This window comes from Cucurbita pepo, chromosome 16 (assembly GCF_057944985.1).
Source record: "Cucurbita pepo subsp. pepo isolate OVF chromosome 16, ASM5794498v1, whole genome shotgun sequence".
NCBI classification, from domain to species: domain Eukaryota; kingdom Viridiplantae; phylum Streptophyta; class Magnoliopsida; order Cucurbitales; family Cucurbitaceae; genus Cucurbita; species Cucurbita pepo.
This window is the reverse complement of record NC_141813.1, coordinates 14,146,268-14,162,964: the sequence shown is the minus strand read 5'-3', so window position 1 is coordinate 14,162,964 and position 16,697 is coordinate 14,146,268. Positions and strand designations below refer to the sequence as shown.

Below are 16,697 nucleotides of genomic sequence, written 5' to 3'. Positions count from 1 at the left end.
GTAGAGAGAAGAAAAAACGCGAAATTAGACATATTTATATATAAATATTTATTCTCAAATATCAGATATTTTTGTTTTCGTTCTCTCGAAGCAAGGCGCTTTTTTATCTCTCCCTCTTGTCTGCTACACGAAAATTAGGGTTCCTGGATCTTCCACTATTTTTGCGTCATTTCAGGTATCCGCGTTTTTTTTTTTGTTTTTCCTGTTCTTCAGGTTCTTCCCTCCTTCCCCGTCTCCGTATCTTTGTCTTTGCGCGCATTGTTATGATTTTGAACTCTTTCTTGTTTCTTGATTTTGTTTTATTTTTTTCTCACCTGGGCTTTCCTTGCTTTCCTCTACTTGCTTTTGCTGCAGATCAAGATTATCTGTTTCTGTTACTTTCGTGAGTTATGTTTGTTGCGCGAAAAAGAATCTGGGATTTGAGAGCGATTAATTTTAGATTTAAAAGAGGTCGCGATTCGTACAGTTGTTTTTTTTTTTTTTTTTTGGGCTTCTTTTCGTTGATCGGAGGACGCATTTATTTCCATGTTTCCGTATTAAGTTCCTCACGAGCTCGACTTAGCTTTACATCCGAATATACTTGTGTTCACCCCTGGGTTTATGCATGCTTGAACCTTTCGTTTTCTGAGGAGGTGGGTTAATTTGTTTATTCATAAATAATGTGCAGAATTTGTTGTCATTTGGAGTGGATTGGCGAACTTTTTCCTGTTGCACTTGTGTAAGGGTCTCCGACTATGCGAACTTCGTGGGCAGATTTGGCTGCAAGCTCTGCTGCTGATAATGTAGCTGCTGGTTCTTCTGCTAACAACTGCAGTGCTGGAACTACAACAGCACCTGGCCGATCAACCTATGTTCCACCACATCTTCGGAATCGCCCAGCCTCTTCCGATCCACCTGCTGCAGCGAATAGTGGGCCTGCTGTGGGAAACGATCGTTCTGGAAATGTAGGGCCCCGCTGGGGTGGTCCCAGGAATGATTATAATCGCTCTGGGTATGGTGGTGGCAGCCGTGGAGGTGGATGGGGAAATAGAGGAGGTGGATGGGATCGCGGGAGGGGGGATCGTGAAGTGAACCCATTTGGAGACGATGATGATACAGAGCAAGAATTTGGAGAGCAAGAAAACACTGGTATAAATTTTGATGCATATGAAGATATTCCTGTGGAAACTAGTGGTGAAAATGTACCCCCTCCGGTGAATACATTTGCTGAAATTGATTTGGGTGAAGAACTTAATCAAAACATTCGGCGATGCAAGTATGTAAAACCAACTCCCGTTCAGCGGCATGCTATTCCTATCTCCCTAGGAGGGAGAGACTTGATGGCTTGTGCTCAGACTGGATCTGGAAAGACTGCTGCTTTTTGTTTCCCCATTATCAGCGGCATAATGAAGGGCCAGAATATGCAGAGACCAGCTCGAGGTGCACGTACAGCATACCCACTTGCCCTTATTCTCTCCCCGACTAGGGAGCTTTCAATGCAAGTGAGTTTTCCTAAAAAAACTTTCATTTCGTTTTCCTTTGATTATGTAATAAGTCATCTACTCATTACAATTTAGCATTTTACGGATGAATTCTTGTGTTTTAGATACATGAAGAAGCAAGGAAATTCTCTTATCAAACAGGTGTCAGAGTGGTGGTTGCTTATGGGGGTTCACCAATCAACCTACAGGTTTCGTGTTCCTTTACCCCCTTCATCATTTTCTATCTTTGAAGTATGTAAGCACACAATGTGCGTGTGTGTGTGGGCCACACACACACACACACACACACACACACACACATTTGTTTATTTATATAATTATATTCAGGTAAGAAAAATCAGGACAAATGAATTTTGCATCGAAGTACCGTTCATGTAGTTGCTGAGGTCGCCCTTGCATTGCATATTTGTATGGAAGTATATTGTGAGGGGCAAGGGAGTATATGTACTTGTGACAGTAAATCATCTCATCGTAATGTCGTCCAATGATGCTATGTCAGCTTGAGAAAAAAAAATCATTTATTATAATTACTTTAGAATGATTTAACCATGGTCACAAACATGAACATTTTGTTGTGTACATTTATACTGTGGAGTGGTAATTGACGAACAATATTTTCAAGATAAAATTGGTTAGATTTTCCTTTGCTGGTACTAGCCCGAACTTATTGGTTTAGGAACTAAGCTACCAGCAGTTATTGATGAGAGGCATATTACATCTCGAAAAGCTTTGTAAAAAATTCACTCATCCGATGATCTATTAATTTTCCTTGACTTAAAATGTCATGAAAATTTTGTCATCTACTGTTAGTAGGTGTAGGATCTATTCTTTTTATGGTTCATTTGTGATGTCACAATCCACTCATGTGTCCTTAGAATTTTCTTGTTTATAATTTTTATTTGGTTAGCACTATTGATACTTTTTTTTTTTAATAAAAAAATCAGCTACGTGATCTAGAAAGAGGTGCTGATATTCTTGTTGCAACTCCGGGAAGGTTGGTAGATTTGCTTGAAAGGGCTAAAGTTTCACTGCAAATGATAAGATACTTGGCCCTTGATGAAGCAGATCGCATGTTAGATATGGGATTTGAGCCCCAAATCAGGAAAATAGTAGAACAAATGGACATGCCTCCTCCTGGTGTAAGGCAGACTATGCTGTTTAGTGCAACTTTCCCAAGGGAGATTCAGGTACTACTTCAGTATGCGTACAACTTTATGTGTTCCGATGCATTATATTCTTAATGGTATTACTTTTCCTTATCCGTATAAACCAAGTGCAATTTTTATATTATGTAGTGTAGAAGTTGGGGAACATGTTAGAATCAAAGACAGGCATTTGTTTTGGGCACTCCTCTTCTGACATCAAACTCATATTATGTTGACTTTGTTTCTTGCAGAGACTGGCCTCTGATTTTCTTTCAAGCTATATATTTCTGGCTGTTGGAAGAGTGGGTTCAAGTACTGATCTAATTGCTCAAAGAGTTGAATTTGTTCATGAATCTGATAAGAGAAGTCATTTATTGGACCTTCTTCATGCACAGAGGTCAAATGGTGTGCAGGGCAAGGTATATGTTTTACATTTAACCCATCATTGTGAGGATTCTCGGGGTTTTAGTTTTTTTTTTTTGTTATTTAAATAACTGTTTTTCTTATGAATTGATCTCTATGACTTGTGCTTCTATCAATCTCATATTTCTAGGTTAGGATATTGAATTTTAGGCATAGAACATTTATCTTGATTTTCCTAAATTGCTAAGGAAATATGCCTCATGTAGATTTTTATATGATTTCTGTACTGGCAGCAATCTCTTACTTTGGTTTTTGTGGAGACAAAGAAGGGAGCTGATGCTCTTGAACATTGGTTATGCCTTAATGGTTTTCCTGCCACTACCATTCACGGTGATAGAACACAACAGGTAAGTACATTCGTGCCTGGCATTTTTATTGATCTTCATCTTAAAGCAGTTGTTCTAATCTTTTTTCCCAGAAAATATAGTGTGCTACTTTCTTGTTTTAAAAAAGTATCAAAAAGTAACTCTTAGTAAAGGAATTATTATTTCTATTTGCGGTTTAATTCCCACTGGGAAAATTACACTGGATTTTTATGTTCTGGTATTACTGCTATAGCTTGTATTTGAATATAGGCTTTACTCAGAGCCCATCCTTCCACTAATCTCTGCTTTTACATTATTAAGTTTTACCCTAGGAACTTGATCTTGGGTACCTTGGAGGTGTCTCCTAGCATTCCAAACTTACCTACTAGCTACCTTCTTGGCTGTTGCTTCTATTTTATGCGGTTCATCATTTGAAAATGTGTGTGCGTATGTCTGTATAGGTTAAGGAAAATTGAACTGCCTCTATTAAAGAAACGATATATCATTGAACAAGAGGATTACGGCAATTTGGTGGACAAGTTCTGCCCTTATGAGAGAAATCTTTTACTCTTAAGGAGAACCTCTAACTAATCAATAATGTTAAGCCTTCCGTGCCAAGTGGAAGGCTTTTATGTGACTTACTCTAGCTTGGGGATGGATATCTCCTTTCTTTTGTATATATTGTCACTCCTCTTACCATAAAATTATATTTTCTCACATCGACGGAATATATCATTTCCTACCAAAAATGTAAAAATGCTTCCACTGTTTTTTTGAAAACAAGAAGTCTCTATGTATACCATATTAAATTTATCCTATCTGTGGACATGGTTTATGATCTCCCCTCGTCACTAAAAATTCCTGTGATCTAACACTAATTTAGTTCAGTTTAGTTATTTAATTATGGCTTTAATCTTTTGTCATTTTAAATTTCTGTGTTGTCCTCTTTAATGTTAACTGCTAAGGATTTAATTAAAAAACTTAATGCATGAAGGATAAAATGGAGTTTTTTAAAAGATCATGGATATATGAAGGTACACAATGATGCATACATCAACGGGCATATATGCGAAGCCTTGTGTAAATGGGAACTTAGTTTTGCCTATTACTTGGATAAAAGTCTCAAGTAATTGAAGTTCTTTAAAGAAATAGGTTGCAACATTATTCTGCAGTTACAAATGATTTGTTGATTGATATTCTATATCATACTTTACACTTCGTTGACTTGTTGCTTTCCCTTCTTGTCTCCTGACCATTTCATTATTCTTAGCATTATTCAAAACCCACTGCGGTTTCTGAGTTTTAGATTCCTGCTAAATCTACTAAGGTGTAGAAGTTCTGACATTTGATGTTAAATGTAATCATGGAACTTCAACAGTCTCTATTTGTTGATTTTGTCATTACTTATGGAATGATGCATGTGAGACTTCCCTATGAAGGTCTTGCTTTATTCTTAAGAATCGGAGGAACTTTTCAATAGGAACTCTGGAAAATGAAAGAAGGGCCAGCTGCTTTTTACTGGAGTGTTCAGTCTTGCATAATTTGTCTTGAATGTTTTGAATCTAGATGGCGAGTTCTAAGTGAAGACTGAAGTTGTGATAGTTGAGTTACAGCTTCAGATGGATAGAGTTTTAGAACGTGATAGCTCATTTTGATCTTGTCATTTGAGTTGTTTCCTTGTCCTCCTACAAAGTTTAGATGTTATTGTTACTCAGTCCATGTTTCCAAGTATTAAGTAATTTTCTAATTAAGAAGAGAGTGTCTGCTACTGGCCATGAAGTTATTTGAGGGTGGCTAGCTGTTGTTACCGATAATGGTTGTTTTATACTCATTGATGCATGGGAGAGAAATTAAAATTTGTGTTTGTCCACGTATTATAATAATTTCTTGCATTTGGATTGTTTACAATTTATTTGTGGTCCTGTTTTATGTATTTATACATGTTTGCAGGAAAGAGAACAAGCATTGAGGTCATTTAGAAGTGGGAACACGCCAATTTTGGTGGCAACTGATGTAGCTGCCCGTGGGCTTGACATTCCTCATGTTGCACATGTGGTGAATTTCGATCTCCCTAATGACATTGATGATTATGTGCATAGAATTGGACGAACGGGGAGAGCTGGGAAGACTGGTTTAGCTACTGCCTTCTTTAATGAGAACAATTCGTCCATAGCAAGGTCCTTGGCTGATCTGATGCAAGAATCTAATCAAGAAGTTCCTGATTGGCTATCACGATTTGCTGCCAGGTCTTCATACAGTGGAGGGAGAAATCGTCGTTCTGGGGGAGGCCGATTTGGTAGCCGTGACTATCGAAGGGATTCCTCTTTCAGCAGAGGTGGTTCTGATTATTATAGTGGAGGCAGCAACAACAATAGCAACAGTGGGGGTTATGGTGGTGTTTCCGGTGGATATGGAGGGGGAGGGTACGGTGGTTCAGGGGTGACTAGTGCATGGGACTAACATGTACGCTTTTAAATTATTTACAGTGTTTAGGTGATGGGTAGAGGAACCCGTTTCTGCCTGAATAGAGTATTGTTTTTTTTTTTTCTTCGACTATTGGTGTTAAAAGTGATTATTGTCGAAACTTATTGTCATTATGGGGGGAAAAGGAGAAACCGTTGTCCATTTTGGGGCCCATTAGGAATGTAGAGTTGTGTGCAGTGTTCGTTAGGTGTTGGTTAAAATGGTACTAACAAAGTAGGATTTCTTTTTGCTCGTCTCTTATCAGTTGGATAATATGGTGGGTGGAGAGATCTCAGGGCTTTACCGTTCGGCAGCTATTGCGTTTTCCATCACTTATGCCAAAGTTCTTTAAATCCCAGTTTGCTTGGGTATTCCTCGAGCTTGTTGGGGGTATCTTCTTCTTCTTCCCCCTTCTTGAAGAATTTCATAGTTTCTGTACTATTTTGTTGTTGACCCGAAATAAATTGAAAACCATCTGTTAGGGCCTTATGATTTCAGAACGTAGAGACCAGGTTTTGCTGGGTTAAATTTTCTTTCACATACTTCAAAGAATGAAACTATTGTACACATTTTAGCTTTTATATTTCTCCGTGTTGTGAGACTTTAGTTCTATCCAATTAAGAGCGAGTAAGTTTCCTCTCTTTCTCTGCAACATCAGAAGGTTGTGGCGTCTGTCTATGATTTCATGTTGAACATTTTGTGTGACCAGGCTACTGTTTGGACTGATTTTATGGGTTTATTGTACTCTAATTGAACAAGTAATGATGATAGAGATAATAGAAAGCAAGTTACGGAAATCCTAGTGACCTTGTCTTTGAAAATCTATCCTTGCCTTGTACAGTTTCAAGTTCACTCATTAGCGTTTAGCCTTCCAATTCCAATGGATTAGAGATTAGTAGGAGCAGTATGATGTTTTGGTTTTGGCAATATCATATTTAATCAGAGGCATCAGAATAAGGGCGTGGACCAGTGGTCCCTCATTTATTGAATTTGGTTTAGAAAAAGCATTCATATCTTCACATAATTAGTGTCCGCACAGTAAACAATTTTCACAAACTTTAGAAACTTTCAAACAAGCAAACAAATAGCAATTAAAACTACCTTGCGAACACTTTTTTTATTTTATTTTTTTCCTTTTTCTGCAAGAAATATTCCATAAAAAGCCAAGAGAAAAATGATGCACAGGACTCGATCATTACAGTGATGATATTATTTGTCTTGTGTTTAATGCTTTAAGGCAATTTCTTCGTGGATAATAATTTCACTTTGTTTGGGAATCCATGTCCAGAGAAAGGCAGAAGTGAAACAGGGGAAGGGGAAGGGCTCTCCACTGAATGACATTGACTTGTCTATCTCTTCTTTCCCCTCAAAATTGGGTTTTGACCCATTAATGGTAACAACAAACACCACCCTTCTCATTACACTTTCTTGTCCTTTTCTCTCATTGAAAAATAGTTTTAAATCTGATGCTTCCAAAAATCAGAAATCTGTGCGCGCGTTACCGAGAGAAAACTGGTTCATATTTGGTTTCTTGTAAGCGGTTCTTCGGGTCAAACTCTCATCGTAACGGGTTCAATTCCCTCTGTTAGATCAGATTCTTGAAGGGTTGAAGTTTTGGTGATCCGAGTCTGCTTTGCCTTCTTTACCCTTGATTTTCACGCAGGGTGTGCCTGGAAATTGAATATATGATTCTTTGCTTCCGAAATGAACGAATCGGTTGAACACTCTCCAAGACCTCAAAGGGGAATTCGAATTCAAGCTCCACTGGTTAGTCCAATCGAAATATACTCTCCCTTTGTACCGTTTTCCCGTCTAATTGCCTTGCTTTCTCCTATCATTGTCATCCATAGAGTAGCCGAGTAGATTATCCATGGAAATTATGTAGTTTGGTCTGCATAATTTCGCTTACCAGCGCTCTTCTGCCTTTTCTTGGCCCTCAACACCTCGCATTTGTTCTCTACGATTTTCAATTCGGGGATTTATGGTAAAACAGCGGTGGGGTTATTTTTTTATTTTAACTCATCTAAAACTATCGCATCTTAATTCGATTATTGGGTTTTCTGCGGTAGGTCTTTACGAGCGCATCTGTCTACTTAATGTCTTCTTTCGTCAGCATTCTGTTGAATTTTCTAAATAATCCTCCGAGCTCTATTTTTATGCGTTCTGGATGCTGGATTGTGTTCTCAACCTTCTCTAAGAATTGATTCCAAGTTTCAGGTCTTTCATGAGGATTTTGGATTTGTTTTTTAACAATTTTCTTTCTGGTGTTATTTATTTGCCATCCTATTGTAGAAACTGTTTTATATCCTTTCATTTTTCTCAATGAAAGGTCTGTTTCTTAACCAAAAAAAAAAAAAAAAAAAAAAAAAAAAAAAAAAAAAAAAAAGGAAGAAAGAAATTGTGGATGAACCTTTCTTTGGGTGGAAAGGCTTCGCAAATTTTGATGCCCATCATTCTATTACTTTTACTGAATCTGAACACATGAAAGAAGTTATGAGGATTACAAAATATGAAGATTCTCGTTGCAGAGTGTGAGTCCCTGTGAATTATAAAGAGATGCATTGATTGGTGAATAGATTTAATTAAAAATATGCACAGATGAGTGCTTCATAAGATAATTAAAAATATGCATGTTGAGTGAGACTTTGCATTGCACTCCGTTGATATTTACAAAAGTATTCATATCTTGGACGGAGTGGCGTGTTGTGCTCGCATCTTTGAACTTCTTTTGTTATGGTCTTCGTCTCAGCGTGGTCGGTTCAGAAATCCTATAGTACAGCCCCCATAGGAGCCGTGCCCTTTACTTCTATTGAATCAAAAATAGATATTTGGGCACAATCCCTGGGCTCATTATTGTCCTTTCTAGAATACTTGGAGGCATAAGACCGACCAACCATCTAAATATGGTGGCAAAAGTTTAAGCGTCAATTGAATGCCATACATGATTCGCTGGGTTTCATATGGGTCACCTTTGTCTTCTTTTTACCTTTCTGGCACCTTTCTGGCAAGTTGCTGTCGTAAACATTTTTGCATCTAACTGAAGATATGTTGGGTTAACGTTGGCTTCTTTTTTCTTTTTTGGAAGTTGTCATGTAAACTTTTTTGCAGCTAATTGAAAATATATTGTAGGTTGATTCTGTGTCGTGTTATTGCAAAGTAGATTCAGGCTTGAAAACAGTTGTTGGAGCTAGAAAATTCGTCCCTGGCACGAAAATATGTATCCAGCCTGATATTAATCCAAATGCACATAGAAGTAAAACTTCGCGGAGAGAAAGGAACCGAGTCCAGCCTCCACTCCTACCAGGCCTTCCTGACGATCTTGCCATTGCTTGTCTAATTCGAGTCCCTCGAGTGGAACACAGGAAACTCCGCCTTGTCTGTAAGAGATGGTATCGACTCCTGATGGGAAACTTCTATTATTCTCTAAGGAAAAGTCTTGGCATGGCAGAAGAGTGGGTCTACGTCATCAAAAGGGAACGTGACCGAAGGATATCATGGCATGCCTTTGATCCTACCTACCAGCTTTGGCAATCACTTCCACCTGTCCCTATTGAATACTCCGAGGCCCTCGGTTTTGGCTGTGCTGTTCTTAGTGGTTGCCACCTATACTTATTTGGAGGGAAAGATCCAATAAGGGGATCAATGAGGCGAGTGATTTTCTACAGTGCCCGTACGAACAAATGGCATAGAGCACCTGATATGCTTCGGAAACGTCATTGTTTCGGCTCTTGTGTTATTAATAACTGCCTTTATGTTGCTGGCGGTGAATGTGAGGGGATCCATAGAACTCTTCGTTCTGCTGAAGTTTATGATCCCAATAAGAACAGATGGAGCTTTATTTCAGATATGAGCTCGGCAATGTTGCCATTCATTGGTGTAGTTCATGATGGGTTGTGGTTCCTGAAAGGACTTGGAACTCGCAGAGAGGTCATGAGTGAAGCCTATTCTCCCATAACTAATACTTGGACAACGGTAAGTGATGGGATGGTCGCTGGCTGGCGCAACCCGAGTATTTCTTTAAATGGACAACTTTACGCCTTGGATTGCCAAGATGGATGCAAGCTCAGGGTTTACGATGGTGCAACGGACTCATGGACCAAATTCATCGATAGCAAGGTCCATTTTGGAAGTTCTCGTGCTCTAGAGGCTGCTGCGCTAGTTTCGCTTAATGGGAAGCTTTGCATTATTCGCAACAACATGAGCATCAGTCTAGTTGATGTTTCAAGTCCGGATAAAAGGATTGAGAGCAATCCTGACCTGTGGGAAAATATTGCTGGGAAAGGTCAGTTGAGGACTCTAGTTTCAAATTTATTGTTCAGCATAGCTGGCAGAAATGGCTTGAAAAGTCATATTGTGCATTGTCAAGTCCTCCAGTCATGAGAAGCGGGACGGCGGAACGATATTTTTGAACGGTGCGTGAAAGAAGGCACAGAGAAACTCTTATTTCGGAGAGAACATGGATTTGGTTCAATCAAGTTTGACCTGACCTCGTTAGTTGCCTTCAGAATGCCTAATGGTGAAGCTGTTGATTTAGTTACAGGAGGAGGGCTTAGTTCTAGAATTTGATTTCATTACATTCTTGAACAGAAAGCAAATACTTGTAAGTAAATCTTGTTAATCAATCTCAGGCTAGTTTGTTTATTTTGTGGGAGATCTTATGCAAGTATTGTCTAATCTTGGAGATATCTGCCTGTGTGAATATGAACAAAACAAGACCCAGAAAAGATTCAAACATTTATTGTGTGCTCAAACATATATGATGAATTAAAGGAGATTCAGAGGAACAAAGCAACTACAGGAACTTATTGACATAGCAAAAGAACAAAGGTGATAGAGTTTAGATCTTTGCTCATGGGATCATCTCACAGTCCCAGAGACGGTTGGGTCAGTGAATCTTTAGCTGATTACGAAAGTTGGTAATAAAAGCTTCAGCTCTTTGGTTTATGTCATCCTTTTCGTTTGGTTGCTTCTTTGTGGAGAATCTTTGTCCTTTTTGTTCTTGCTGCACTTGAATGAAGATATCTCTGTAGCTTTCCATTGCAGTAATGGGATCTGAGACTGAGAGATTGGGAGTTTGAATGTTGTTTGGGAGTGGGATTGGCAATGGAGTTGGGTTTTATATGCAACAAGATGAGCGCCATTTAAAAATGATGCTGAAAGGAAACGCCAACACCAACACCCACCACCAATTTGGCTTATTATATTGCATATCATTTGGTGCATTTCAACAGGGTGCTCCAGTTTCCCACGTTTGAATTCGAGACAAGTTTCTATATCTCTTTTCTTATATTATTTTTGTTCCATTCCTTCACATGAACCACATGCTATAATTTAATTCTACTCACTTATTTGTTCGGTAAAACAACAATAAATCACTTTTGAAGTATATATATATATTCTCGACCCAATAAACCAATATCAAATCTTTGACGTGAATTATGGATGACAACCATTTTTTATAATTTAAAAAAAAAAAAAGAAAAAAAAAAAAAGATGGAACATAACATCTTCTTCAAGACTACAGTAAAGAGAATGTAAGAAACAGAAGATAGTTGAAAAAGATTTTCCCTTGTAATGGGATTCTTTATTCTCGCATTGAACCATGCCATTTGAGAATTATGCGATCTTTAATCCCACTAATCAAATACCAACAGAGTAAAACGTGTAGTTAATATAACGTATCATTCATATGCATTGAGTTCATAATACCTCAAATGCCAAAGTTTTAGGCACTTTTTTGAGGATCAAACTGAGAAGCCTCATCTAATCTTAAATCTAATCTAATATTAACACAGTCATATCATATCATGGGTCTTCAAAGATAGACATTGATATTTTGGCGTCTAAACTGAGACCAGATACCTTAAAACATCTAAACTTCTTCGGCTAATTTAGATAATGCAGCAACCGAAGAACTTCAAGAGCTTGGACAACTGACATCGAGCTACTCAGTGATCAGCATCTGGATGTCATCTATTGGCGTTGGGAGCTGTGAGCAGCAATGAACAAGCATTAGCATATGAAGAATTACTCTCCAAAACACACACTCTGTACCATTCTTGAAACTTACAATAAGTGATTAGAAACAGAGAGAGCACCGAGACTAGCATATTGGAATATCAGGCGGCCAAAATAACTATGTTCACTGGAAAAAGTTACGCAAGCAGAATTTGAAACAGAAACATAGGAGCTAATGATCATAAACTTTCTTATAGCACACGAATTCAAATGGTTCGATTCTTTTGGTCATTTGGATACAACAGCCCAAGTGGACCACTACTAACAGAAATTGTCTATTTTTGCCTGTCACGTATAGCCGTCAGCCACACGATTTTAAAACGCGTCTACTAAAGAAAGGTTTTCCACACTCATACATGAAATGTATCGTTCCCCTCTCCAACCGATGTGAGATCTCACAATCTACCCCTTGGAGGCCCAACGTCCTCGTTGGCACACTGCCTGGTATCTGGCTTTGATACCATCTGTAACAGCCCAAACCCCCTACTCACTATCCATATAAGAAATGTTTTGTTCCCCTCTCCAATGGATTGTGAGATCCTATATCGGTTGGAGAGGGGAACGAAACATTCCTTATATGGGTGTTGAAAATCTCTCCCTAGTAGACACATTTTAAAACCGTGAGGTTGACAGCGACACGTAACAAGCTAAACCGGACAATATCTATTAGCAGTGGGCTTGGAGCGTTACAAATGATATCAAAGGCAGATACTAGGCGATGTGCCAGAGAGGACGCTGGCTCCCAAGGGGTGAATTTTGAGATCCCACATTGGTCAGAAAGGAGAACAAAGCATTTCTTATAAGAGAGTGTGGAGAGACGTTTTTTGAATCTTGAGGGGAAGCCTGTAATGGAAAGAATATTGGCTTGAGCTTGTCCTTCTAGCAGTCGAGTTCATACATAGGCATCATGCTTTAAAAGCAAGATTTCTTCAAACTTCACAGAATCTATCACACTTTTTAACAAACTACTGTCCAACAGATTTTTCTCTACGGAATAGAACAACGCTAAAAGTACCGCAATTATAGAGTTGAAAGGATGAACAGAGCGGAGCGATTACTAACGGATACCCATAAGTTTATGATAATCAGGAAAGAGAATAGCCCCAAATTAGATTCTAGAGTATAGAGATAAAGGGGGAAAATGCAAATTATAATCGAATATACCTCAAGAATCCGTTTCCAGGAGGCAAGGCAAGAGCCCAAACCATTGTCCTGGCACGAGTGGACGGTCTTGAACTGCTCTGCGTCGAGTTTCTTGTTGATAAACCCAACCTGGAAGTAGATGTTATCAGAAGGCGGCAAACCGACTCTGATTTCCTTCACATCGAACCACAGGAACAATTTCTGAACCTCGATACCGTCCAGATGAGTGATGGAGCCGCATTGAAGCTTCCCCGTGATGGTGTTGTGGTAATAAACCAAGTAATCGAACTCAACGTAGCAGGGTTTGGCCAAGTGAACGACAAATTGACCATCGGATGAGAGGGTGTAGTCGATGACGGAGTCAGGTAAAAGGCCACTGGGAAGCCCATATTGGGGGAGGATATCATAGACAGTGGGAGCATCAGGTGCTGCTACAGAAACCGAAGGAAGTGCGGCCAAGAAGACGAAGGAGGTGAAAAATATTACACCCAGATGAGAATTTGTGGTGGGAGCCGCCATGGGTCTTCTTCTTCAGTTGTTAGAGATGGAATAATGTTTTTGAAAAGGGGATTTGAGGTGGTGAATGGTGTAGGGATTTGTATGGGGCTACAGAGATTTGGGGGAGACGAGAATAGGATAAACTGGTTTGCTTGATTCTCGTTGATCCAGATTGACAAATGCTTATCTCCCGCTTTAGCTCATTCATTGGCGTGTTTCCCGGGAGGATTAAATTATTAGATACTAATTGGATAAATATAAATTTTATATGTTATTACCAACATTTCAACGTGAGAAGATTTATAACCCTATTTTTTCCAATTTCTTTTTTTATGGTAGGAAGTAACAATAAATTTTAATTACTTTATTTATTTTTAATAATAAACTCTAGAATGAGTAAGATTTTTTTTTTTCTTTTTTTTTAATGAAAGTTGTTAAGAATAAGATAGAAAATAAAGACAAAACACTCGAGGTTTGAAATGAGATGGTAGGTAATTAGTTGTTAGAAAAAAGGAATTTCGTCTCTTGCCCCAATCCCTGCCATGGCCAAGCTCGAGGAGCTCACTTTGTCAAATGAGTTGTGCTTTATGCACACCTACAACCTAGGAGACCCTTAGTGAGTCCAATTTAGTTCTTTTTTAACTTAATTTAAGAAGGAAAGGTGAGAATTCTAGGCCAATTTCTTATATAAATATACTTTTGTAGCTCCACAAAAATAAAACTTGAACCATTTAATCATAGTTCAATCAGTTTAACACATATATCTTCGACTAAAAGATTTAAAAGTTCGACATTACGTTTCCAATTGGAAAGAAGAAAAAAAAATAAAAATAGAACTACCAAATACAAGTGAATAGAAGCGATGAAGTGAGAAACCCAATGAACATCTCCACACCCAACCATTGATTCCTCATTCCGCTACCTTTCTCCAGGGGAGTTTGGGTGGAATTCCCAGGCGCTGCAAACCATTATTTTAATTAACATTTAGAAATACGCTTTAATAAATGTAATTAATAAAATAATTAAGAGATAAACACAAATATGGATTACCAGCAGTAGCAGGTGCGGCTGTAGTGTTAGCTCCCTTGGTGCCCATAAAATCCTTAGCATCTTGGGAGTTGGGCGACAGATGGAGAAGCCCTATAACCCACATACTCAATTACCAAAAGCAAGAAGAATACATAAACTTGTAATATATTATGTTTAATTTTCGGATTAATTGTTCATCAAAATTCAAACTAAAGCCACAGGAATCATAACGATGAAATATACCGATGCAGTCTTGGATGTTGGCAGGGGCATGGCATGCATTAGGCAGTCCAAGAGCAAGCGTAAGATTAACTTTAAGTCCCAGGCTTGGATCGTTACGGTCCTTTATCAACACACAAAGACATTTCTTACTCTTCTCAAGCACAACCTTGAGCCCACTGCAACAGTCCGGCGTCGGTGCTCTCGCCTCCCCGCCCACGTACGGCAAGCAAGTGGCCAGCCCAACCACCTGGTCCGCGCACTCTGCCCTGTCCTGGTCTACGTTGGAGCTCACAAACCCCACTAAAAGGAGCGCCATGGCGCATGAGATGAGAGCCGTATAATTAGTTGAAGAGGATTTGGAGGCCATGACTCTGGTTGGGAGGGATGGCAATGAGCGGCAGAATGGATGGGGAGGAAGGGGAGGAAGGGGAGTGGGGGCTTTATGGTGTATGATATGGCGGATGGGAAATAAAGGAAGTGGGTGGTTGGTTTAGCAGTTATTACACCCACTCATAATGTATTGCATTGTAATTATATTATTGGACTGCCCACCCTACCTCCCATCTTTTTGGCCATATTCTTACCCTCCCTCACTTTCATAATCAATTCCTTCCCCAGGAGGTCCATTACATGCCAACCGGACAATATATAACCTCAACCCTACCTTCCTTTGGGGGCCAGTGTTCTTGTTGATACTCGTTTCCTTTTTCAATCGATGTGGGACTCTCCAATCCACTCTTTTCGAGAGTCAGCGTCTTTGTTTTCACACTTTCTTGTGTCCATAGGGCTTAGTCTCCTCGCTTGCACATCGCTTGGTGTCCCACTATGATACTGTTTGCATATGGTGACGTGGGATCTCACAATTATGAAAAAGAGTGGCATATAGTGATGTCCTCCGTCTGTGGGTTATGTTCTGTTGCATTATCGAGTGATGCGGGTTGGTTACTCGGCTGAGTTCTTGGAGACATTTAGGGCGTCCGGGTTTGTATGGGGTGCCAAGGGGTGCGGGGGCATCGGTCTATTTTGGCCCTTCAGCTGTTGGCCAAGGCAGGTCTTCGGACCAAAGCTACAACTTAAAAGTAGTGTATTATGATTTTGATGTGGACAACAGTTGGCATCATTAATGATTTATTTTTTCTTTTAATTTATGCGATTGTTAGGTTTGAAAGGCAGATGGAGGTGGTACTATAGCAGAAATGAAGAAAAATGTATGGCTAGTCGCATCGAGATAGGTGAGGCGATGTAAAAGTTGAGTTAATTAATAATCTGAGTTATCAATATCATAATATTGTAAGCTGCAACTTAACTTTCCAACTTACAACAACCAAAAAGGGTGGTATTCTAATTAATAACATTTTTAAAATTTCATATTATAAACATTATTTCTATTTATAAATTTCTTTACATTTAACGGAAGATATTCTCAAAATTCATTCTTTTAAGAAAAAATTGTTCTACCTTTTAGAATTTGGTTAAGAATTAAATATTAAGAAAATTAAAATAAACAAAAATTAAAAAACAAAGTATTTATTATTTTTTAGTACAGTGTTTGGGTTCCATAATTGGAAGCCTAACCCTCAAAGTATGCAAACAAGAGAGGACCATCGAGAAATGGTATATTACATTTTAGTGAAAAATAAAAATGAGATCTAGAGTTTAAAATTACATTTCTGTCCCTTCTCAATAAATTAATTTCTTAAGACTTTTTATGAGTATATTTAATTTAGGTAATCAAACTTCTAAATTATAATTATCGTATGCATTTAAATATACTTTTAAAGTGATTACATATTTCTTTTTATATTTAAAATTATATTTTTTAAATACTCAACAAAATTATTTCAAATATACATGACATTTATAAACGTCTTTTTTTTTTCAAAGTGGGCCATGCTACAAATTATTTTTTTTTTTTTTTGGGAAATACTAAAACATATTTACATTTTTGAGAACAAATATAAGTATACAAA

At 38.4% G+C, this 16,697-nt stretch overlaps 4 protein-coding genes across 5 annotated transcripts; 2 read left to right on the top strand and 2 right to left on the bottom strand.

The window, feature by feature from the left end:
* The first annotated feature begins 27 nt into the window (after positions 1 to 27).
* LOC111776881 (DEAD-box ATP-dependent RNA helicase 11) lies at positions 28 to 6,398 on the top strand. The gene is made up of 7 exons (XM_023656275.2): positions 28 to 175; positions 668 to 1,481; positions 1,586 to 1,669; positions 2,426 to 2,668; positions 2,878 to 3,045; positions 3,283 to 3,396; positions 5,305 to 6,398. The coding sequence occupies exons 2-7, from the start codon at positions 735 to 737 to the stop codon at positions 5,812 to 5,814; spliced, it is 1,866 nt and encodes a 621-aa protein (XP_023512043.1). The 5' UTR covers positions 28 to 175; positions 668 to 734; the 3' UTR covers positions 5,815 to 6,398.
* A 667-nt stretch (positions 6,399 to 7,065) lies between these two features.
* LOC111776882 (F-box/kelch-repeat protein At1g55270) lies at positions 7,066 to 10,458 on the top strand. Of its 2 annotated transcripts, none has more exons than XM_023656276.2 (2): positions 7,066 to 7,584; positions 8,947 to 10,458. In XM_023656276.2, exons 1-2 carry the CDS (start codon positions 7,522 to 7,524, stop codon positions 10,195 to 10,197), a joined length of 1,314 nt encoding a protein of 437 aa, XP_023512044.2. In that variant the 5' UTR covers positions 7,066 to 7,521; the 3' UTR covers positions 10,198 to 10,458. The 2 variants fall into 2 exon arrangements, with proteins under 2 accessions (XP_023512044.2, XP_086974432.1); XM_087118306.1 differs by lacking the exon at positions 7,066 to 7,584 and adding an exon at positions 7,591 to 7,801.
* A 1,022-nt stretch (positions 10,459 to 11,480) lies between these two features.
* On the bottom strand, positions 11,481 to 13,749 carry LOC111776751 (uncharacterized). Its single transcript, XM_023656091.2, has 2 exons — positions 13,000 to 13,749; positions 11,481 to 11,806 (listed from the first exon to the last, which is right to left on the bottom strand). The coding sequence occupies exons 1-2, from the start codon at positions 13,495 to 13,497 to the stop codon at positions 11,762 to 11,764; spliced, it is 543 nt and encodes a 180-aa protein (XP_023511859.2). The 5' UTR covers positions 13,498 to 13,749; the 3' UTR covers positions 11,481 to 11,761.
* A 389-nt stretch (positions 13,750 to 14,138) lies between these two features.
* Positions 14,139 to 15,183, bottom strand: LOC111777481 (non-specific lipid transfer protein GPI-anchored 14). The gene is made up of 3 exons (XM_023657106.2): positions 14,749 to 15,183; positions 14,527 to 14,616; positions 14,139 to 14,434 (listed from the first exon to the last, which is right to left on the bottom strand). The coding sequence occupies exons 1-3, from the start codon at positions 15,092 to 15,094 to the stop codon at positions 14,313 to 14,315; spliced, it is 558 nt and encodes a 185-aa protein (XP_023512874.2). The 5' UTR covers positions 15,095 to 15,183; the 3' UTR covers positions 14,139 to 14,312.
* Positions 15,184 to 16,697: the final 1,514 nt, after the last annotated feature.

Excerpts from the sequence above, each read along its gene's own strand:
- LOC111776881 (XM_023656275.2), top strand. The coding sequence starts at position 735 with ATGCGAACTTCGTGGGCAGATTTGGCTGCAAGCTCTGCTGCTGATAAT. Across the intron at positions 1,482-1,585 it reads CTAGGGAGCTTTCAATGCAA|ATACATGAAGAAGCAAGGAA; the intron begins GTGAGTTTTCCT and ends CTTGTGTTTTAG. Across the intron at positions 3,046-3,282 it reads CAAATGGTGTGCAGGGCAAG|CAATCTCTTACTTTGGTTTT; the intron begins GTATATGTTTTA and ends CTGTACTGGCAG.
- LOC111776882 (XM_023656276.2), top strand. The coding sequence starts at position 7,522 with ATGAACGAATCGGTTGAACACTCTCCAAGACCTCAAAGGGGAATTCGA. Across the intron at positions 7,585-8,946 it reads TTCGAATTCAAGCTCCACTG|GTTGATTCTGTGTCGTGTTA; the intron begins GTTAGTCCAATC and ends AATATATTGTAG.
- LOC111776751 (XM_023656091.2), bottom strand. The coding sequence starts at position 13,497 with ATGGCGGCTCCCACCACAAATTCTCATCTGGGTGTAATATTTTTCACC. Across the intron at positions 11,807-12,999 it reads CCTGGAAACGGATTCTTGAG|CTCCCAACGCCAATAGATGA; the intron begins GTATATTCGATT and ends TGCTGCTCACAG.
- LOC111777481 (XM_023657106.2), bottom strand. The coding sequence starts at position 15,094 with ATGGCCTCCAAATCCTCTTCAACTAATTATACGGCTCTCATCTCATGC. Across the intron at positions 14,617-14,748 it reads CAACATCCAAGACTGCATCG|GGCTTCTCCATCTGTCGCCC; the intron begins GTATATTTCATC and ends TGTGGGTTATAG. Across the intron at positions 14,435-14,526 it reads AGCCGCACCTGCTACTGCTG|CGCCTGGGAATTCCACCCAA; the intron begins GTAATCCATATT and ends AATGGTTTGCAG.